General features: G+C 44.8%; 1 protein-coding gene across 2 annotated transcripts; it reads right to left on the reverse strand.

Annotated features, from left to right (window-relative positions):
• Positions 1-117: 117 nt before the first annotated feature.
• On the reverse strand, positions 118-14,657 carry CFAP100 (cilia and flagella associated protein 100). Of its 2 annotated transcripts, XM_054837623.1 has the most exons (15): positions 14,277-14,657; positions 11,943-12,029; positions 11,470-11,576; positions 9,903-10,095; positions 9,192-9,259; positions 8,412-8,575; positions 7,696-7,776; positions 6,887-7,068; positions 6,646-6,808; positions 5,450-5,498; positions 4,726-4,877; positions 3,775-3,910; positions 3,094-3,296; positions 1,472-1,565; positions 118-656 (listed from the first exon to the last, which is right to left on the reverse strand). In XM_054837623.1, the coding sequence occupies exons 1-15, from the start codon at positions 14,458-14,460 to the stop codon at positions 543-545; spliced, it is 1,977 nt and encodes a 658-aa protein (XP_054693598.1). In that variant the 5' UTR covers positions 14,461-14,657; the 3' UTR covers positions 118-542. The 2 variants fall into 2 exon arrangements, with proteins under 2 accessions (XP_054693598.1, XP_054693596.1); XM_054837621.1 differs by having other exon boundaries at positions 6,646-7,068.
• Positions 14,658-16,164: the final 1,507 nt, after the last annotated feature.

Genomic DNA, 16,164 nt, shown 5'->3' on the forward strand with positions numbered 1-16,164 from the left:
GCATCTGACATCAAGCTAATTGTTAGCATCTTGATTTCTGCAGAGCTGCTGTTTTTCCTTCAATTGTGTCTTCTCCACACTAGTGGGCTGGAGTCCATAATGAAACCCATCCTTTGGATTAAAGTGTAGCCTTTGATTTTTATAGTCCTGCCAACAGATTTGTGATTATAATAAATGTCTGGTAGGTGCCTGGCTTAGTCGTGCCGTAACAAAGATTGTTACCCAGGACTGCAATAAATCTCACTGGTCAGGTTTGTAGGGATAGTGCTATTTGCGTCAAAAACTGAATGAGAAAAGCATTGTTTCCAGCAGGACCCTGAGAAGCAGGAGGAGAGAATTTTAATTTATTTTCTTAGGCAGAAGATCAATGGGAGGGGAGAGTGGTTGCCTCACAACAGCTTTCCCTGGGATCTTGGAGTAGAAGACAGGGAATTTCATGGGACCGTGAAGTTCATCAACTGACCAAAGACAAACAGATTGTAGATCTATGAAAAAGTGTTCTAGCAGCATCAGCCCTCCGTGCTGTGGTTAAGGCTGTGCTGTCAAGTGAAATAATAGAGTTGTTCCTCCTTCTCCTTATCCGTTTGTTCTTGGCTTTGCTTTTTCTTCTCTTTCCTGGCAGGTGGGTTGGAACGAAACACCAGCCTCCTGCCGCTCTGCAGAGGAAGAAGAGGCGCATGTGTCAGGGCTGTGTCAGAGTAGCGTACCTGAATTGTGCAGCTGCTGTTAAAGCTGCTTCATGCTACTGGGCTCTCCTGCTGCGAGGGCTGCGGCCCCTTGCTGTTTTCTAGGCAGGTTTCAGTGTGCCTATTAAGTGTGGTTTTTCTGTTAAAAAATGAGTGTCGAGCACCTGAAGACAGTGCTGTGCTAGTGCTTCCACTTCTACAAAGTACTATTCCACCTGCAACTGTTCTGCGACTAATTGTATGACCTCAAGAGGATGGGAGGTTGGAAGCGTGTGACTGAGCACCAGGCTGCCCTCGCTGTCCTGTTAACCTGTGGAATGTGCGGCAGGAGGCACGTGTAACGCAGAACGTGCCAAGAGAGGTATGGTTTGGTGGTGTGGCTGAGCTCATCTAGGGGCTTGCTGCTGCGGGGAGCGTCCTGCTGCTGCATGGTTCCTCACTTGCTGATTTTTGTGCTCTCTTTTAATACTGTCAAGTTAACAAGTTGAAATGACCTTAATGAGAACATTGGTGTAATGGAGGGGCCATGTGGTCAAGACACAGGGACAGGAGAAGGAAGGACACTGAGCTGGAATAACTCGCAGCATAACTGACTTCCCAGCAGTTGCTTAAGTTGCATCAGTGCTGTAAATTGGAATTGGGCTACACCTGATGTGGGTGCCATCCCCACCCAGCTGTGGAGGCCCCAGTAACACTCTTCCCTTAAATGCTCGACGTTCAAGTACCCCCAGCTTCTCGGCGCTGGGCTGTTGCGGTGAGGTGTTGCTATGGATTACTGCACTTGCCTTTTTTTTTGTAGTTGCCTGTGATCTTTCCAGGGCCCGTTGCAGTCTTTCCTCTTGCTGCTGCTTCTGTTGTCTGACCTTTTCCTCTCTGAGCCTTTTGAAGGGAGCAAATAAAGGATGGGTTAAATGCAGTGTGCAGCTACGCTGAATACGCTTTTGATGCGCAGCTCATCTAATGGTGTAAGACCATCAGAGCATGGGGGTTTGGGTATGGCTGATGCTGGAGTTTGTGGCTGTGAAGGTGGTAAGAGGGAAACGCTTGGCGCAGTTGATCCTATTTTCTGGAGTGAGGGGAGGAAAAAGCACATAAGGTTTGCAAATGGAGACGTCAGTTCTGTTCTAGATGTGTTCTGTACCACCTTCAGCAGATGATTTATGCCCCTGCAGTTGACCAGGATGCTCACTGGCTTTGTGGGTGAACGATGCTTATTGTGTCTTAACTTCTCACCAGTGTAACCGAGTCTGTAGGGTACAGAGGGGAGTGAGGGGGTTTTACATCCATGGAGCTACCCTTTGCCTGAAAGGGCACAGCCGAGGCCGATCCCGTTACCTGGCTCCGTTCCCTCCAGCAGTGCGGCACTGGAACAAAAATGGGCTCAAGCTACTGAACGCTGCAGCGGAGAGGAAATGAATTCTTAACCTGGTGATCTTCAGGAAATTTTTAAAGGCTCTTTGAAGGTTTTGTTTGGTTGGTTTTGCTTTTTATTTGGGGGGTGGAGGTGTCACATTCCTTCCTGAATTCTCCTCCATCCCCAGAGCAGAACAAATGGGTGTCTCATCTCTTTTCTAAGTTAAGAGTGCAAAACCATTCACGAACATCGGCAAGAAGCATCACACCCTTTCTACTACAAAGGTGAAGAAAGATGCAGAGAGAGTAAGTAGGAGGGAAATGTCGCTGTTCTGGCTTTAAATCCTCACACTATTATTTTTTTCCTCTGCTGGACCTGATTCACCTGGGGATGGCCAGATACAATCAGCTGTCCAGCTGCATCTTTGCTGTGTGTGAGGGGAAATTTCATGTGCATAGCTGAGCCAAAAGGAACGTGTCTCATTTCAGAACCTAAATTTATTATGTTAATGGCCTGCTATTGAATTTAATAATACAAGTTAACAGTTTTGTAGAAGAAACATCTGAAAGCTGGCATTGCTGACAAGTGCTGTTCTGTACCTACTGAAGTCTGACAAAGTATCGGGGAGTGTCAGACTTCGAGTGTGTTAAATAACTACAGAGGAGTAATTTTCTGTGTAATCAGTTTAAATATTGTTACTGCAAATTGCTGTCTTACAATGAGGATTCTCATAATTGAATCTGCTCAGGAGATTTGTTCTTTTTTTATTTTCTTTTTATTTCTTCATCTTCTAGATTTTGTGTTTTTCTAATGTAGCTTCCAGGTCTTTTCTCACATAACTGTGGGCTGTCTCTCTCTGATCCGGAGATGCAAGTACTGCTATGAATGTGAAACCATTACGCAAGTAAAATGGGATGTATTGGTCACATGGGCTTTCAGATTGCTGGTACGGTGCTTGGGTTGATCTGACAAATTTGGCTTTTTCAGTGGCTTTGCTCTTGACTGTCAACGTTTGAAAACAGGGCCCGTTTCAAAAAGAGAGTCTTGTCTTACCTTATCCTCCGTTCCTTTTTTTTGGCTTTCTCAGCCTGTTCTATCTTTGCTGGTGGGATTCTCTCCAGGTTGTCTAGTAAATCATTGAGCTGTTTTTCTATCACCATTAACATCTGCACTGTCTCCAGGTTTGTCTCATTTTCTCCAGTGCAGTGGCAATAGACTTCCAGTACCTTCTTATTCAGGCTTGTGAGCATTTTATCCTAGAGACGAGAGGAGATACAGTGAGAGGTATGGCTGGGTTCTGCCCAGTAGAACCACATCATCCCTCCAAAAGCAAAGGAAATTAGTACACTTTAATTCCCTCAACAAGACTCAATTGCTTGTTCCCTGGTTTGCTTAGCACCAGTGCCTGGGACAGGTGGCTGTATTGAGCCATTCCTGTGGTGGTCTCATCTTCCCAGCTTTGCTGTGGCCTGGGACAGGTTGCAGCTGCCTGGTTGCCTCTGTGAGCCCTTCTCCCACCTTGTAGCAGCTGCATGGAGTAGACACGTTTGCCCCAGCTTGCCGCCTCAGCAGTGCCCCAAACCTGCCCTTTGCTATAGCTTCATTGCTGAGAAACAGCACTGATCCTTCCCTGGTGCAACCCGCTGTCTGCTTTTTTCCCAGGATGGACATGGCTGATGGAGAGGAACTGGTTTTGCACATGCTAACCCCTCTGGCATTGGTCTCAGGATGTACCTGGTCATCAGCTTTGTATTCTCCAGAGGAAAAGAGGTGGACTTTGAGCTTCAGATCTGCTAGTCTCTTTTCTTCCTTGGCAATGGAGGATTTGAGAGTGACTACCTGCTGTTTCAGCTCTGCTAACTTCTTCTCCCTAGGCCAGAAGAGAAAGGACATTATTTTGAAAAGGGCATCTCTGAAACACATGACTCCTCTGCTGCTTTCCAGCCTGGACCATCCCTCCTGCTGCCGGCAGATGGAGGTAACACTTCATGCCATTTCTGGGGAACTTGCACCCACAGCTCTGCAAGGAAGGGAACTTGTGATTTTTCTGGAGTAAGTCACTGTGCTGGTGTGGGAGGGGGAGAAGTAGCATAGCTAAACATTCCAAATTTTTTAATAAGTCGATGGGGGAAGTAGATCCCATTAAAAAACTTTCACAAAGGGATAAACTGCATTTTAAATGGGAGTATGTGTGTCTACCTGCCATTGAAATACTGTATTGCAATTACACATGGGTTCCCTGCTGGCTTCCTCTAGGAAGGGTTTGAGTTGGAATAGGTGCTGGTCTGGATCACTCCAGGACATGCCTTGTTTCTTCCTTTGATCTTTATTTATGAGAATTACAGGATGCTTCTGGCTTATGTCCACTCCAGGATGCTAAATGCATCAGTTCCCCAGGCTGTGCCTTGAGGACGAAGGAACTAGTCCCAAGCTCAAGTCCTATCTCTGAAATTATGTAGAGGAGACACTTTCCTAGGAGCTCACAAGACAGTGAGTTGGATGGGCTGCAGCTGGGCTCTCAGTATGAGGAAGACACTCTTTGTTATGTGCTGCGTGAACAGCATTACGTGTGGTCTGCAGCATGTGGCCCGATGGCGAGGTGCTAGTGGGGGGAAGAGGGGGTCACTTATGCTTGAAAGCTGGGGCACAGGGACCCCTTCCCCCCACTCTCAGGATCACACTTACATGCTTTCATGTGTGGTGATGCAAGTGTGTTGGAACTTGTCCAAACTTTCCTCAATCTCCTGGGAATTCTGGATGAAGGACAAGTTCTCTTCCTCCATCTCCGTGAAAATAGACAGCAGTTGTTGGGGATCAGTAAAATACAACTCAGGCTCCTGGAATGGAAAACACACGCGACAAGTTTTTGTTCTCTGGTTTCTTTTCCATTGATCTACATGGAGGCTGGTCTGCACCAGCCCTGGTTGTTCAAATGCTCTCCCATGTAAAGAGGTCCATGACTGCCCATGTACAAATGTCTCCCGCCTTTCTGCCATGTGCATAGCTTGATGCTGCCTTAGTAGCTCAACCCCAAAACAAGTTGCATTTTGGGGAGTAAAAAGTGGTGTAAACATCTGTGAGAGGGAAAATTTCAATTTCAAATATAAAATAATTCACTAATTTCCAAATCTCCCATTATATGATGTCATATCTCATTGGGGGATGGCAAGCTTTGAGATGATGGTAGATTTTTCAGAAAGGGGAGGAGGAAAGTTAAAACTAAGGTATTAATAATACGTGTTGCTAAAACATCAACACTTATGAATACAGAAACATGCATTTATAACTACTGGCTCCAGTAACTCCTCAATACCATAATGAATCGTTAGAAGGTGAGAGAAATTAGTAACATCAATAAATGTCACGGGACAAACAGGAAGTGTAAATATTTCAACACAAGATTTCTGACCTCATCTTCGTCCGAGCAGGTTTCACTTTCTGCATCCTCCAATGAACTTCTGAAAAAACATTTTGTGTGTCAGGCCCTTACAGAAACGATAGCCCAAAGGAGACCTTGTTAGAGAATTACGGACACTGGTGTCGTTTGCTCTTGCTGTTTGCTCCTGAACAGCCCTTTGCACATTCTCACGTTTGGCGCCCCGTGGCTGTGGGCTATTTGGGGGGCAGTAGGAGCCAGGGGTCACACAAACGTGCAGCGTGGGAGCTACGCCTGCCCATAAGCAAAGCTGCCTTTTGAGCTGCTCTGGGCTGCGCTGGCCAGCGGGGTCAGGACATGACGCGTGAGCCTGAGCTGAGGGTGTTGATCTAAACCCCTTTAAACTTGATGGGAGGCCCGGCTCTTGGGCAATGAGAAGAGGCAGGAGCCTTGTTAAAAAGGCTCGGGAAGCAGCACGGCAAGTGTAGAGAAAACCTGGTGCTCCGTGTGGGACGTGGTACTGCTCCTAAACAACATGGTGTAGCCACCATAGGAGTCTGCAGTTTTTACCTGCCCTGGGAGAAGGTTGTTGAGTGCTTCTTCCTCTGCACAGCCTACTGCCATTAACCAGCAGCGTGGCCTCTTTCTTCCCTGCTCAGCCCCAGGGACAAGCCAGCACAAGAGCTGGAAGAACAAGGCAAGAGGTGCCTGACAGATGTTGGGAGCAGAGTCTGCTCATCACCTTCACTTGCAGCTGTCACCCAGTGCCATGGAAGGGTAAAAAACCTCCATTTGCATCATCTTAACATCAGCCCCACTTTTGTCCACATTATTGCTACCGCGTGGCAGCAGCCCAGTAATTGCAGTGGCTTCATGAGGGGTGGCACATGGTGGCCCTGCTTGGGGAGGGCACCTGCGATGCTCTGAGTGGAGGCGGAGGAAATGGTCCTGTAAGCAATGACTGAATTCAAACTCTGTTGAGTTTGATCCCCTCTTTGGACAGGCTCACGGCAGAGGATTTGAGGATGGAGCTCTGTTGGAGTAGGTACACAGGTACTGTGTTGCACACCTGATGACTTTCTGCTGGTATTCGGATTTGCTCCAGTAAGACGGAGCTGTTGGTACGCTCACAGTGAAGGTGAGGAGTAGGTTTCCTCTATACTGACTCCCAGACAGTTGAGTGCTCTCTACAGTACTTAAGTCTGTCGTTTGCATTGTCTTGTACTTACAGTTTCCTTGTTGATAGAGGCTTCAGGAAGTTTTTGAGCTGTGACCTGATCTCATGTAATGAGCTGAATTCCAAACTTTTTGAAGACAGCAGGGAACTTGGCACATCCACATAACTGGTGCTGTACGTACTGACAGCATTTGTCCTGGCTGTCGGACCCTGGCCTGGAGACAAGAGGAGACGCGCATTTAGAGTGTGGGGCTGTCCCAGTGAGGAGTGGGTAGCTCTTCCCTGGCACTCACCCTGCTCTGTGGTGGTGGGAGGAGAGGCACTTCCTTCATTAGCTTTGGACGCTGCCTTCAAATCCTTTTCCTTTGCGTGCTTTTTTCCATGTTCCTCCTGCCATTGTTTCGGAGATAGTTGATAGAGGAAGTCCCTGTACATCTTGTACTCCTGCAGAGTATTCTTGAATCTGGATATATCGCTGGGTTCAGAGAAGTGGACAAAGCTGGTTAGCAGGGAGGAAAGCTCCTGTTTGAACAGGTTCTTTCTAACTCTTGATATTCAGCTTCACCCAGAGAGGCGACAAGAGGGCATACGTCTTCATGGACATGCAAAGACACATAGGAACCTGCTCAGTGTGCTCTCTGTGGTTCCTCATGTGGAAGCTGTCTGGTCACATCTCTGTGGCCAGATCCTTGCTACGGCACTGGGCTTGCTAATTTGGAAATTTTTACTTGAAAACACATGAGAAATCCTGCCAGCTCAACTCATAATGGGAATTACAATTATTTTTTTCCTTCTTCTTTCCCCAGGTCACCATTGAAATGTATTACTTAGTTTTGTTTGTTTTTTTTTTTTAATCTGAAACTAGGCATTTAATTTTAGTTTTGGAATATTTCTACTTTTTAAAACTATAATTAAAAAACTGGTTGAGATGTTTTAGAAACATAGCCAGCATCTGGACAATAAAAGCTGGAAAGTTTTGAACTCTTAAAATTGAGCATGCTTAGAAATCTTTCTCCCTGATTCCCCTTTTCCCCAAGGGCTGTGAGGGTATAGTGCTGTAGGGGCTGTTAAAGGCCAGTCAGGCATAGTGCGCAACCGTTACCTTTGGAGGTTCTCTATTTGGGAAGTGATTGCCTGGATCTCAGTTATTTTCTTTGTCTTTGCTGCGGTTTCTTTTTCAGCACTAGGGAAGAATGCATAAACATAAGCCATAAAACAATTTAGCAGTAAGTGGGTAGTGAATTGAGGTGCGTGTAAAACAGAGAAGAAGATGTGCCGAGGAACGCTAGAAGTGTCTTTTATAGATGTACCCCAGGTGATGCTTGGCTGCTGCCTGAAGGCCCTGCTTGCCTTGGCAAAGAGAGTACGGGGTCCCAGCAACTCTTCCAGGCTAGGGCCTCCCTAATTTGGCTGCTGCTGAGCATCAATTACTGCTTTGCCCTTGTGATACCTGTGATGGGGCAAAGTGCTCAACTTGCTTCACTCAGGGGACTCTTCTGCTGTGAGGAGTTGGGCAGAAGCATCTCCCTCTCATAAGGGGGTTGTGAGAAGAACAGAAGTGGTGGGGTCAGCAGCAGGTTCCTTTGCTGCAGCCAAATCAAGGGCATTTGCAATGAGGGGATTCTCCAGCTATCGGTATCCTTCTTCTCTTTCACTGAATGCGTTGGGAGAAAGTGCCACCAGGACTGTAACTGGGAAAACTCAGACACAGAGCATTCGAGGATGGATGCTAGCCAAAACCCTGCAGGGAGGTCTAGAAAAAGACTTCCTGTGTCCAGAACAAAAGAGCACACAGATGGTTTCCTCAACTTCCCTTACATTTTCAGGGCTTGAACAGAGTTTTTATGGTTCTCCTTCAGGAACTCATCAAACATGGCAGCATCCTTCTCCAGGTAGTATTCGGCCTTTTCCAGTTTTCTTTCCTCGTTCTTTGCTATGTTCTCCATCCTTTGAATCTCATCTCGCTTTACTGCCATGGCATACTGCAACGAATCCAAAAGGCAACGTGGTCACATTGGTAGGTTGGTTTTAAAGGTATATTGGTTTAGCTTTGTTCTTGGTTATAGTTGTTGGCAGAGAGGGTAAGGATTTCAAAGCAAGGTATGTATCTTAGTGCAAAATACATACCAGGAGATGTTTTGAAAGTAACACAGCAAATAGTGAAACTAAAGACAGAATCCAGAAGTCCCAGCACTGTGTTAACTCTGCTGACAAAGACTGATTCAGTTGTGTTACAGCAAAGTAGCAGAGATGAATAATGGGGATATTCCAGCACGGCTCCCAGCTATAATTTATGTATGGGACAGCAAGAGCCAGGAGGTTTGTGTATCCACACATCTCACAAATGAAATAGTTGCATGGTTGCTACTTGATGGTGCAAATCACCTGTGTTCACTTCTTTCTTGGTTGAGGGTTGCTGGGCTATGGACTATGAGTGTCTTTAACACAGGACTTGGACAATCAGTTCATGAGGTCTGATGTGTGCCTCCTTGGTGTGATTTCTAGGCAGTGGATCTCAGGAAAAAAGAAAACCAAACCAAAGAAACGCAGGGGAGAATAATTAAATGAACAGAAAGTAACATTCTTAAAGTTAAGTACCTCAAGTAAAAATATCTCTCTTCTGTCATTTATGTAGTCACGGAAGGTCTCCTTTTCTAATGGGTAATCTGAAATTAGGATATAAAGTTGATCAGACTAGAGGGGGAAATATGGCCAAGGCAACACACAGTGAATATGTAGGCTGCTGTGAGCATGGATGTGGTTGGTGTTGGAGCCAGCAGTGCTGATTATTTTATTAAAGTTTTGACCTTGTTTAGGATCAGTTTCATATGGGCTTTTGTGGAGTAAACCCAGGTAGAATGGAGTGGAGAATCTGGTCCTTACAAAAGTCAATGTCCATTGGACATTAATGGCAAAGCTACTACTCGTGTCAGAGGCAGAAAATTTAGGCCCACACCCACTAAAATCCAACTTTAGGTCAGCTAAGTAGAAACGTCTCCATGACACAAGGTTCTGCAAACTCTCAGCTGATTCCCAGCTAATTCCAAGAGCTCCCAGCTACTGTGAAGGCCACGGGGGATGGTGGAACCCGGGCTACTGCAGTGGGGTTAAACATACTCCACGTGTAAATGCATGAGATGGAGATGGCCCAGCCACACAGAGGTTGGCAAGATGCAGCGTGTAACTGTTGTGTCTGCAAGAGCTCACCAAAGTCGGATAGAGCTAACTGCTGCTCCTATCCCTTCCTTGATTTTTGCTTTAGGCTGTTAGGTGAGCAGCACCATTACAAAGGTAGTAACTGTTCCCTACCTTTTTTAATGGCTATATTCCATGAAAGACTCTCCTGAAGAGTTTTCAGTCTCTCTTCATTTGTTGGCTGTTTTCTGGCCTCCTCTTCTTCTTCCTTTTGCAGAGCTTTCCTGAACCCTTTTGGCTTTGCTTTTATTTTAGTGGAGTAAGTCATTTTCTCATGGATTTTCATGGTCTTCATCCTTTCACGTTCCTATGAGGACAAGGCGGTTATGTGGACAGTTTGGTTATCTGCTTTGGTTTTTAAAGACATAGTGGTTATTCACAATCTAGAAATTTGCAGGCTACTGATACCCTGCTGAAGCATGTTCGCCTGGTTTATCTGACTAATCCCAATGATATTCTCTCTTGAGGCAACTGAAACACTTCATTTCTTAGCATTTGTTCTCATTAGTTTGTTGATTTGTATTCTGCATCCACCAGCTGTGCCAGTTTGTACCTACTCAGTGTCCTCATTTTTCCTTCCTGGGAGAGAATGGAAATTTTCAGAGATTCATCCTTCAAGTCCCCTAGTCAGAGGGAACAACAGGACAGCCCACGCTCAATACCGACTCAGTCCAACTTTCACAAAGGCATGTAAACCTTCAAGTTCAGATTGAGAGGATCTATTCAAACCCACTCCAGAGCTTTCTGGAGGGTAAAAGGTTGTTCATGTTCAGTGCTTTCACATGGGATGAAGTGTAATTCATTGCTGTCTGCACAGTTTGGGCACAGGTTAGGCTGAGGACATCACTCAGCAGACATCCTTTATGCACTTCTTCCTAAGCCCTTCCTCATATAGTGACCTTCAACCCGAGCGAAAACCAAACTCTATCAGTCATCAGTGTGAGATGAGGAGGCTTGCTTAAGCTTGTTTGGAGCTCTCCCTTTGTGATTTAGAAACAAAGACCTCTTGCTTCCACTCCACTGCCTGGCTTCTGCAACCACATGCAAAAATTGATCCTCTCAGAGATATGACAACCCCTCCATGACTTCCCACCCCCTTTGGATTGTATGCTCTGAGGAAAGTCCACTGCAGAAACAAGAAAGAAAGAGGCACTCCTAAGATGCAGCTCTCCCGTCTGGTGGGTTGCAATTCCCTATCTTATGGAGAGAAACCTAAGGCATGAAACCCATGTCGTCCTTCTTCCTAGGCATTCATTTCATTGGCAGTTCAGAAGAAGGTCGCATCAAACACTGGAATATAGCTTCCCAAGCAGAAAGCCAAGCCTGTTGATGTGGAAAGCAAGAGATGTTGCACCAAAGCTTTGTGTCGAAATCAATGCTAAAAGCACTGGCAGGTATCTTCTCCAGGAAGAGGAATCAGTGGTGAAGCTACCTTGAAGTGAACAAAGTGACAATATCCAGATTTTGCACTAGCAACCAGCAAGCCTGTGCTCAGATCTGCTCTTGGTAAAATTAATCTCTCATCATGGACTTCAGTGGACTTGAAGCTGATCTGGGGGAATTTCAGCTGAATTTGGCAGCTATTATTTCTCTCATGCACTAAATTTTGGTAGTGTATTTGTTGCTTGCCTGCCCTAGTGAACTGCTTGTATATCCATTGGTCTAAAGCATGTGTACATACCGCCTTAGCCTTTTTTCTTTCCTTGTCCCTTATTGAGAAAATATCAATATCTGGAGGAATTGTAAATGGATTTTTCATTGGGTTTTCTTCATCTTCTTCTGGGCATTCTGCAAAAAAATGGATGAAGATGTAGAAGACACAAGTCAGACTATGAGGACCTAGTGCAAAGGGACTGATCTGCAGCATCACGCCTGAAGGGTGGGCAGCTGTGCTCACAGCTGCGAGTGTCTAACAGTGCTGAATCAAGAGTGGGGACCTGGATTGGGCTTATAAGAAGCCAGTGACATAACTGAGACCTCAGTATTGTTTATGTCGCTTGACCATATCTGCTGATCAGTTCAGGATTTCAGCCGGGGATTTTTGTAAGTCTGGAGCTATTTTACCTATTTCATCTGATCGTGGGCACAAGAATCTGAATACAGGCTTCTCCTTTGACCTAACAACGAAAAGCTGCTGGAGCATCATGACCTTACCTGGCAGCACAAGCTGGGTTTCCATTCCAGGTTTGGAAGAAAGACTTTTAGATGTTGACTCTTTATGTGGAGATGGCATCTTTGACCCTGGCCCAAGGAAAACCATAAACAAATCAATCAGTTGTGACGTGCCAGTAACTGATGCAGTGGGTTTTTCAGCAGTGATGGGCCTAGGGGCTTTCTGGATCTTAACCACTGAGCCTTTTGTGTCTGTAGGAATTAACAAAAAGCTTCAGGACACTGGAAAATATTTGTGTTCTGACCCCAAAAAGGACATGTTCATCCCTGGCTTATGTGAAAGCTGTGTAAAACACAATCCTCCTTACACACACACTGATGGGAAAGCAAAGACAAAACAACTTGGAGATAACAAGCAACTCAAGTCCCTTGCCTCTTGTTCTACCCATGTCTCCGGTTCTGATCCACATCCACACTTTTTCATCCTCCTATCACTGGTTCACAAGCAACATTTTTACTCCCTAAAGCTCTTCCCAGTAATTGCTTCAGCACTGTGGGTTTATTGCGATAAGGCTGAATGATTGTTGGACAGCACAGACGTGCTGTAGGGAACTCTGTCGTGTTTAATTTTAGGCTGGCAAACTGTTACAGGTTATTTTTTTGTTTCTCTGAATCCAGTCTCTTTTTGTAGTCTTTGCTGTGGGTCCTAGGAGAAAAGGCATAATTGTAATGATCTCACTTACAAGGAACAGATACACCATTGTTAAAGTTATCCTTTAATCAACAAAGACAGCAAGCTGGGCCCAGTGAGGTATTAGTTCAATTGATGCAATTCTGCTGCTGGGACCATTCCTGATCTGCACTGGTGTAAGACACAGCAGAAAATATCCTCTTCCGCTTGCACTAGTTTTAAGGCTATTTTAGAGCATCATTTTTTGCTCTGAACAGCCTCCAGTTTTTGTGTATTTTGAGCTAAACTCATCTGGCCTAATTTCCATTATACGTGCTTGGTGCTTTGTGTTTCCTATTGGCTGTGTTTCTGTAGCTGCCCGATTAGTATCTTGTTCTTCAGAGGTGTCAAACTTCACTGTTGATGGGACACAGAAGCTGAGGTAGAATTTAGGCTGTCTGAATACATCCCAAGTGTTTTCTCTCTCCTTTTCACTTCTCGAAGTACCTTTTCCAAAAGCCTCTTTGGTTGCTTAGATATCATGTCTCTCTGAACTTTGCATAACTTAATTATATATAGGGATATTGTTCTCTAGGGGTCCCTCATCTACGTCCTGGAACAACATAACCCCTGGTGATGATGATGTGAGTTTTGGAGAAAACCCCATCAGGGCAGGGGTAGGAAGGCAAAGGCCTGCAGCGTTCCCTTGAATACATTTCATGAAACACGCAGAGCAGTTGCAGCAAAAACCTGGATGTTCAGCCCTCTTAGCCACACCTTGACTGCTGTAATCTAAACCTCGTCTCATAAAAATCTTCTTGTTAATATGGTTGATTCAAATTCCTGCTACAGGGAATGGGAATGAAAAGCAGGAGCAGACAGAGGGTACTGGCACAGGGAAAGTAATTGTCAGCGAAACTCTCGGAGATAAAAAGTGCTTTATAATACAATTTTAGCAAAGTATAGGAATTTGTTTCTAAGGTTAACTTATAAATATTCATTTTATCAAGTTATTTATGGTTTGAGGTTGTTTGTTTGTTTTTAATAGATTGTTTGCACATCACTTTGGAAATAATGCCAAAAGCTAAAGAAGTGCTAGTTGTGCTAATTATAATTATTAAGCTCAATAATGCAAATAAAAAATTGCTTTGTTGCTAGAATTATTTGGCATATATTTCACTGCCTCTGACACTTTTATGTTTCAGTAGCTACATACCTATGGCCAGTAGTATGTGAATCAACAGATAAGGCATTCATGGTTTTAATTTACTGAAACATGTATTCAGTGATTTTCCCTAGCATCAAGCTGCTGTGCAGAAATAATGTGCCACAGTAAACATGCAAACAGTTCTAAAAAAAATACAATAAAATCCATCCACCATGTTCCCAGAGCACTGGATGAGCATATGTTTTACACACTCAAATGATTTAAATGATACTATTGCTTGCAGAGAAGTCTCCTTATGCTTGCTGGGAAACCACTCTAAGTTTTGATCTACAGAGCAGCTCTTCCAGGGACAGATGTGTCCTATTTCCCGATATGTACCCCCCCACTCGTGCGTGGAGAAGGAGCTGGTTAGTGCGTGTGATTTCCCGGTGACACGCCAGCACCTCTGCTTGTCTGAGCGAGACTCTGTATCTGATGGTGAAAACAGAAAAGAAATTGCTGTGGTTGCCCTTGCCCCTTTTATTTTTTGGTTTCTCACCCAAAGGAGAGGTCATCTGGGTTCCTGTCCGTGGGGGATCCGTGGTCAGAGGGGCACGTGGACGTGGCCGCAGCACAGCTCTGCTCAGCTCCGGTCGCCCGTCTCTTGTTTGCACTGCCATGGAAACCTGCGCTCCCGTTGCCAGGCGGCATCCGACCCGCAGGCATGGGAGGGATGCATCCATCGCTCCCTTCTGGCTTTTGGCCTGGGTCCCCCGTGCCCGGACAAGTGCCCCTACCCCGATGGAGCGGGGCTGAGCCAGGCGGGTCCTCCCGGAGCTTCACAAAAATCACCTGCCTGGCTGCAATGCAGGCGCGTTGGCGGGTCTCCTGAGCAGGCAGCTCGCTGAAGTTCAAACCAGATGTCGGGATGGAAAAAGAAGAAAACTTGTGTGGTGTAAGAGGTCTCCCTGGCTTGCTGGGTTCTTTATTCATTATTTCAGTCCACAGGGCCTGGGAATTGGGTATTTAACTCCATATCTGCAGGCAAAGCAGTGGGTTGGGTTGGGGAAATGGGGGCTGGAGCCCCTGATCGTGGAAATGACCATAATTTATCATTTCATAGCCTCTGCCTTGGTCTTTCTGTTTGTAAAGTCTGAACAGTCACAGTCTGGAGACTGTGTGTGATATGAGTGAACAAACTGTCATTTACTGGAGGTTCCCCAAGTCAATAGTGCTATAGAATCCCAAATAGCACCTTCCAAAATATCATATCATTCTAAAGATTATCTGATAAAATATCAGTTGAAAAAAGTAATACATTTTAATGGAGGAAAAGATCCTTAAATCCCATATTTGCTCTTTCCTGCTTCTGAGAAGACCAAATCAGTTCCAAAAGGATTGTGTTCTTCTCTAGACTCTTTAGAATTTCTATTAATACAATTTCAGCTTTCTGAAATATCAGTTTCTTTCATTTACCGATAGGTTTCCAAACAGCTTTCTCCATCTGCATAATTCATGCAATAAATAGGATGATTTTCTGTAAGCTCAAACTCCCATTTGATTGTTATAGTTCTTTTCTGTAATTGCTGATTATCAAGAGACTGGATTCAGGCAACAGAAGGAAAATGCTTATACAGAAAGAAATTTCTCTTTATTCTGCACATGAATGCTTTGATTTTTAGCAGTGATGCAGAAAACTATAATGCTATCTTTAGTATGTTTTGGGAAATTTCCCAAATGTATTGGGGAGTATGTATAAAAAATTAGACTATAGAATAATTTCCATTACCAAAAAAATAATTCAGGAATAAATTGTACTTAAGAAGCATTTTTCTGAAGGCGTAATATCAAATGGTCTTTGTTCAGAAATACCAGTTTATTACAGAATTGCGAATTTGCCGCAGTGGTAACATCACAGAAATAGACAGCAGAAAACTAAGACATTTGAACAGCTATGGCTTTGTCTGGCATAATCTCTGTGTCAATGAATGATACATTTATATATCCGTTGCTCTGTTCTGTGCTATCCTTGCTAAACACTTATTTCCCCAAACTGGAACAGAGATTATTTAGAAGCAGAGATGTATTTCGTGAATTCTTGGAAATGTGCAAGCCCTTCATAGCTCTGGTTCGTTGTTTGTGTCCCACACATGCCATAAGCCACTTGAGCTTTGCATTTCCTTGACAGCAAAGAAGTTTTTAAGGCCAGAAGGACATCTGGGGCCTATCTTAGCCACCATTAACTTGGTTAACGAATGGAATAAATAGCATGTGCAACATGATGGGAAAGTCTGCCTGGTGGTGTAGGCTGTGCAGCTGACCAGTGCTGCAGGTCGTTGGGGATTTCTGGGTTGTGTAATGTCTCTTCAGGGCACCGCACTTTTGGGGCTTATTAAACGTCCAGACAGTGCTTCCTCGGTGCACAGCTGAGAAAGGCAGGCAGTTCG

Source organism: Grus americana, chromosome 11 (assembly GCF_028858705.1).
Source record: "Grus americana isolate bGruAme1 chromosome 11, bGruAme1.mat, whole genome shotgun sequence".
In the NCBI taxonomy this organism is placed as follows: Eukaryota; Metazoa; Chordata; class Aves; order Gruiformes; family Gruidae; genus Grus; species Grus americana.